The sequence below is a fragment of the Dipodomys merriami genome, unplaced genomic scaffold, assembly GCF_024711535.1.
Source record: "Dipodomys merriami isolate MVZ:Mamm:240054 unplaced genomic scaffold, mDipMer1.0.p SCAF_45, whole genome shotgun sequence".
Classification (NCBI taxonomy): Eukaryota; Metazoa; Chordata; class Mammalia; order Rodentia; family Heteromyidae; genus Dipodomys; species Dipodomys merriami.
The window spans coordinates 12,001,442-12,008,173 of record NW_027206013.1 but is presented as its reverse complement, the minus strand read 5'-3'; the positions used below and the strand labels follow the sequence as shown (position 1 = coordinate 12,008,173).

The window sequence follows — 6,732 nt, the reverse complement described above, 5'->3', positions numbered from 1 at the left end:
GACTCCTTGGTTCTCTTTGTGGATGTGGGTATGTTAGTACTGGAGCTAGAACTCAGGACCTAGGCACTATCCCTTAGCTTTATCACTAAAGGCTGGTTCTCTACCACCTGAACCATAGCTCCATTTCCAGCTTTTTTTGTGTGTGGGGGTCTGGTCGTGGGGCCTGAACTGGGCCTGGGCGCTGTCCCTCAGCTCTTTTTTCTTTTTGCTTATGTGGTGCTGAGGAATCGAACCCAGGGCCTCAGGCATGCAAGGCCACTGAGCCACCTTCCCAGCCCTCCAGCTTTTTGATGGTTATTGGAGATAAGGAGTCTCACAGACTTTCCTCCCAGGGCTGGCTCTGAACTTAGATCCTCCGGTGTCAGCCTCAGGAGTAGTTAGGATTACAGGCCTGAGAAACCTCCTGTGTATCTACCTAGGTCATAAATGACCACTTAGCTTCTTCAAAGACGAAATCAAAGAATAATGGTTTACGGTTGACTGGACCTGAATCTCAGGCGTGCAATGTGGGAAGAGTATTTGTAAGGCCCTGGTGAAGACCAAGACAGTGCACGGAAAGCCTTACACACTGGAAGTGTCACAAGCCGTGGTCATCGTCAGGAGGAGCACTTTCTGTCCGGCCTGTTATTTCTGCACAGTAAACCCTTTCTTTCTCGTCCTTCCATATCCCTGAGTCATCATCATTAAGATGCCGGGTTCCAAAGTCATCTCTCCTCCTCCGGCTCTCTAAGGGCTCCCCCTCCTGACTACTGAGCTCTCACGGAGGGTGGGGGGTAAGTCAGACTTAAAATCCACGACTGCGAGTCTCGGGAGACGCGGCTACCTGTCTTACAGGAATGTCCTCAATTCCCTCGGCCCACAGATGAACCAAGAGACCGCGACGTGACAGCCCGGAAGGGACTCAGCCTAGCCCCCGCGAAGAAGTGAGAAAGAGGCTGGGGGCGGGGCCACGCCCCGAGGTGAAAACGAGGCTAGGGGCGGAGCCGTGCTTCGCCGAGGTGTGAGTGAGAAACTAGGGGCGGGGCCACGCCCGGAGGTGAGGCGTGTTGTAGGCGGGGCCACACTGGAGCCAGGAGGGCGGAGCCACTCAGCGAAAAGACTGGAGGCGAAGGGGGCGTGGCAAACACGGTGGGGGGGGGCGTGACCTATCGGGATGCTCCGGGTATCTCCGCGGGTGGCGCGCGCAGCCGTCTTCCTACTGCCCTCCCCCCCCCCCCCCCGCAACCCCAGCGGCGTGAGGCAACGTAGGGGTTAAAGGCGGCGGGCGCCACCTGTATGTACGCCGCTGAGGAGACACGCACGCCAGCGAATCCCGCGCGGGCGCCGAGAACAGGTGCCGCGCGCGTCAAGCGCCGGCTAGGGGCGCGGCCGGAAGGCCGGGGCGGGGTGCGGCCGGGCCGGTGTGTGCGTGCGTGCGTGTGTGTATGTGTGTTTGTGTGTGTGGTGTGTATGTGAGAGGAGCCGGGGAAAGGCCGGAAGGGGCTCCCGGGCTGCTGTGCGGCGCGCGATGTGGAGCCGCCGCCTCGGCCCCTGCAGCAGCAGCAGCCGCAGCAGCAGCAGCCGCCGCCGTCGCCGCTGCTGCCGGGGCTGCTGCCGAGTGGAGGGACATGGAGCGCGGCTGCAGAGCGCGGCCGCCGGCAGCAGCAGCGACAGTCCCCGCGAGCATCGCCGCGACCGAGGAGCGCAGCCCGCTCCGTAAAGCGCTGCCGGCTCGGCGGCGGCAGCAGCAGCGACCGAGGCAGCAGCAACAGGGCGGCTGAACACCCGGCGGCGGCGGCTTTCCTCCTCGCACCCTCCGCTCTCGCTTCGCGCCCCCTCGCCTTCACTTCCTCGGCCTTCCCTTTCGCTCCCACCCCTCCCTTTTTTCTCCCTCTTCCTCCTCCGCCTCCCCCGACGCGCGCGAGCAGCTGAGCCCCGGGGGCGGGGGCGCGTGCCGCCGGCGCGGAGGGGGGGGGCGGCGGGGCGGGGCGGGCCGGCGCGGGCCGCGCCCAGGGCTCGCGGGGACCCGGGGGGCGCGTGCCGCGGCGCCGGGCGAGGCGCGGGGCGGCGGGGCGGCGCGGCGCGGCGCGGCCCCTCCCCCGCTGCAGCCTGGCGCGCGCCGGCCGGGCCGCACCGCTGCGGGCTCCGCGCGTGCGGGCCATGTCCACCTTCTGCTTGGGCTTGGCCGGCCGCGCTTCAGCACCTGCCGAGCCGGACAGCGCCTGCTGCATGGAGCTGCCCGCCGCGGCCGGGGACGCAGTCCGGAATCCCGTCATCGCTACCGCCGCCGCCCTCGTCTCCTGCCCCGGGGAGCTGGAACTGGCGTTAGAGGAGGAGCTGGCGCTGCTGGCGGCCGGGGAACGGCCGTCTGATCTCGGGGAACATTCTCAGGCCGAGCTGGGGCCTCCGGCCGAGGCAGCCGGACCGCAACCACTGCCTACCCAGGACCCCGAGCTGCTGTCGGTGATCCGGCAGAAGGAGAAGGATCTGGTGTTGGCGGCCCGGCTGGGCAAGGCACTGCTGGAGAGGAATCAGGACATGAGCCGGCAGTACGAACAGATGCACAAGGAGCTGACCGACAAGCTGGAGGTGAGGGACCTCTCCCTTCTCAGGATGGGTGGGCAGCTGGGGCAGCCCAGGTAGCCTCCATCACCGGGCAGTTTGGGGAGCCGTCACCCTCCCCCATGTCCGTGCTCGCCCTGCCTCGAAGAAAATCATCAGGGAAACGGGAGTAGGATGGAGTGTTTGTAATCATCAGATCAGGGCAGTCATTGAACCCACCTGACTTTCCCACCCTGCTCATCGCTATGGGTCCGTGCACGGCTCCCACTGCTGAGGGCCGTTCTATATATGTACTGTACACAGCATTTAAAATAGAGCTTACAGTATGACTAATTTATACAGCACCCAGCCGATGTCTGCACACACAGAAATGAGAAAGTCGGGAAGCATTTAAATTAGGCTCCAGGTTTTCAGGGAAGTAGTTAATCTCTAATCAGGGTGTTAGCCTTCAAGCTTTGCAGTTAGGGCTTTAAGGCCTCTAGATGCCCTTGTCTTAACTCCCTGGCAGCTCAGAGTTGTGGGAACAAGTGCCCCTAAAAAGGAGCTTTATATAGCCTGCAAATACTCAGGGATTAGGGAATGTGGTTCTATTGCAGAAATCAGGCGAGGCTCAACATGTGACCACTAGTAGTGGATTTAATTTGGGCCTCGGTAGTTACATGTATTTAAGTATTACTTTTTTTTTTTCTGGGTTCTGGCTCTCGGGCTCATACAGTTGGATATGAAACCTTATTATTTCCAACCATTGTTATAAATAGACCATTTAAAGTAATCGCTAGTATTTCTACCAGAGCTATGTCTTTCTTGCTTTTACCTAGACAAGGGCCTTGAATACATTTTTCTCTCTTTTTTTAATGCAAAAAAAAAGAGAGAAAGAAAAAAGGGGAGAGTGGTTCATTTATGGCTGTGGAGACGTTATTTTTACTCAGTTTGGCTGTGACCAGATCTTATAGTCTTAGTTACAAGTAAAGAATACAGACCTAAATAAGGTCCTAAATTGACCCTAGTGTTGAACAGATAGAATGTGGTTTCAGAAACATTTTTGCAATAAGATTTAACTGTATCTGTAAGTCAGCAATATGTCGAAAGTGTAATGGAGGGGAAGGGGAAAGAAACCAACCAGTGTTCTATAGTTCAGTTGGCCTATTAAATAGTTCTGCCAATGGATGAACTCCTGAGATATGTCTCTGAGAAGTTGTCTGTGAAACTTGTGTGCAGACTGCCAAAAAGTAACCGAATGCATTGAATTGTTTAATTTCCACTTGAAATAGAGGTCCATAAAAGGGTTTTTTTTTCTAAAGAGATTCAATTACAGGACTCTGTAAAGAAGTACTATGGTAGAGATTTTTACTTGTGATTTGAAATTCCTTCAGTGAGAGACTTGATTGAAGAGACAACAAACTTAAAAGGAACATTGTATCAGTTTGATTAGTGATAGATTTCATAGTAACCCTCAGTGTGAAGTTACACACATCCTGGTCTCCATGTGCTGCCTTTATAGTTTCTTCAACAAAGGAAAAAGCTTTCAAAATTCTACTGCAAAAAAAAAAATTTATTGTGAAAGCATAAATTACCTTTGGTACTTTGTAATTGACTTGATGGTCAATAAATATTGAAGATCTTCTATTCCTTTTCTGATCAGCCCATAAACTCTCATAATAAAGATTTATTTTTAAATTCTTGAGAATGGCTAACAATATTGTTAATATATATGTGGCAAATTAGATGTTACATATAAAACATTTTTAAAAACTAAATTTAAACTAACAGTTTATGCTATCTAGTTCTTCTAGATGTATTTGAAAACTATAAGATGTTTGTCTAAGTGTGTGTGTTTTTAAAGAGGAGATGGAGTCCTGCTGTGTTGTCAATGTTGACCTTGAACTCCTGGACTCAAATGATCTCTTGCCTTAGTCTCCTGATTAGGTGGGACTACAGCATGCACCATGGCACCCAGCTCTTACTATTTTTTTAGTGTACATTTAAAAATAGCTTATAGGATATTGCCATTAGCTGCTTTGTTGGTGGACTCCCCCCCCCCCGGTTGTTTTGTTTTGTTTTGTTTTCTCAACTGTGCTAGAGATCAAATGCAGGGTGCAGTGCAAGCACTGCACTACTTACTCCCAGCTTTAATTGTGAATTTTTAGTGTTGATGTGAGAGTAACCTGATTTTCACTAGTACTATTTGATACTTACAAATGAGTTTTCCCTTCAGTATATTTTTTGAGCAACCTAAATTTTAGCATGTCTGATACACAAAATGCTTCCTAAAGTTTAACACAGCTGCTCTATTTTCAATTAAATGTTTGGGGGTAAACAACCCTTTAAAGAGGATTTGTTATTTTTCAGAAATTGTCAGACATTGCGGTCAAACATATTTTCTCACAAATTGGTAGGAGTGGTACCTGGGCATGGTAGCTTCATAATCTTAGTCATTCAGGAGGCTGAGGCAGGAGGAGGCTGAGTTTGAGGCTAGTCTGGCAATATAATGGAATTCTTGTCTTAAAAGAAAAGAAAGAATAATATAAGTAGTCTCAAAGAATAATGGCTTCATTGTTCCTTTCTATTTTAAAATCCACACCTTTCTAACTTAAGGTCCAGTAAGCCATTTTCAGGATCTCTCATATACCTTCTTATGAGTTTATATTGAATATTTGTTCAGTTCTGTGCACCAAACCTAAGATCTTTTTTTCTTTCAAACATGAAGTACTTAATCCTGCACTACTTTTTCATTAAGGCCATAGTATTTAAGATCTCTACTAGTTGAAAGTTTGTAGTTAAACATCTCAGGATTAAAACGAAAATTCAAATTTTAAAAATCTTGAATGATTTGGCCATTTTTTTCAACCTTGTGTTGTCTAGACTATATTATTCACTAAATCAGATTTTCGTGTGGTTCTATATACCTCACCTTCAGTTTTCTCTTATTAATATATTAGTGTAGTACATTTGCCATAATTAATGAAGCAGTACAGATACATCACCAAGTTAATGCATTCAGATCTCCTTAGCCCTTATCTAATTCCTTTTTCTCACATTACCTTTGGGTGTTTTTATTCCCTTTTTATTAGCATATGTTTATCTACAAGAGGGAGTTTTATAGTGAGATTTCCACATATATATACATTGTATCCCAATCACCCCCTTCACCACTCTGCCTTCTTCCTCCCCCCTTTCTTTTTCTTTCTTTCTTTTTTTTTTTTTTTTTGTAGTCATAGGGCTTGAACTCTGAGCCTGGGCGCTGTCCCTGCACTCTTCAGCTCAAGGCAAGCACTGTACCACTTGAGCCATAGCACCACTTCCGGTTTTCTAGTGGTTTAGAGATCAGAGTCTCACGGACTTTTCTGCCCAGGCTGGCTTTGAACCATGATACTCAGATCTCAGCCTCCTGAGTAGCTAGGATTACAGGCATGAGCCGCTGGCACCCAGCTTTCCTCCCCCTTTTCTAAGAATAACAATTTAAACTAGTTTAGTTGTTTTATTTTTAAACATGCAAATTTCATTTTTATATGTCCTTAAGTACCACCTAGCTATGATCGTTTTTTATATTTTCCTTATTTTGATAATCTTGACAAATTTTATGCTGACTAAAAATACCAAAGAACCCTGGAAAATAAGAACATAGGTAGAACCTCACCTCTCACTTCCAGACATTCTATCTAGAGTTTCCTTTGAATTTAACACCTAAGTGAAAATGTAATTCTAGGAGAAACCTTTCTTATAGTAGGTAAGAGGCTAAATTATGTACAAAAGGCTAAATTATATCTGTTCATTAATAACTAAGTCTTGATTCTGGCAAAGAGTAGGGAATCCTGCAATAGAAAGTTTGTCTCCTGCTAAAGAAATAAAAAGGCTACCAGGTAGGTAGAGGCTCACACCTGTAATCCTAGCTACTCAGAAGGCTGAGATCAAGAGAACTGAGTTCAAGGCCAGAAAGTTCTGGAGAGACTTCATCTCCAAAATAACCAGCAAAAAAGCAGGATTGGAGGCATGACCCAATTGGTAGAGCTCCAGCCACAGCTCACAGCCCTGAGTTCAAGACCCATAATCTGCCAAGATTTAAAAAAAAAAAAGAGGGGGCAGATTAGGTTACCAATCAGTACCACCTGCCTTCAGCCCCTCCCCCATGTGGATTGGATTGTTTTAGCTGCTTGGTTGTGCTGTTCGTGGGCAGCTGTTTGCTGAGTGCTT

General features: G+C 48.8%; 1 protein-coding gene across 4 annotated transcripts in view; it reads left to right on the top strand.

Annotated features, from left to right (window-relative positions):
* The first annotated feature begins 2,139 nt into the window (after positions 1 to 2,139).
* Positions 2,140 to 6,732, top strand: part of LOC138808473 (BICD family-like cargo adapter 1) — a 77,835-nt gene continuing 73,242 nt past the window's right edge. For 2 of the 4 annotated variants that reach the window (XM_069994744.1, XM_069994743.1), the window contains exon 1: positions 2,140 to 2,568. In XM_069994744.1, coding sequence (XP_069850845.1) covers positions 2,140 to 2,568 — 429 coding nt within the window. The remainder of the gene's footprint in view (positions 2,569 to 6,732) is intronic. The other 2 variants (XR_011366467.1, XM_069994745.1) reach the window with 1 other exon arrangement.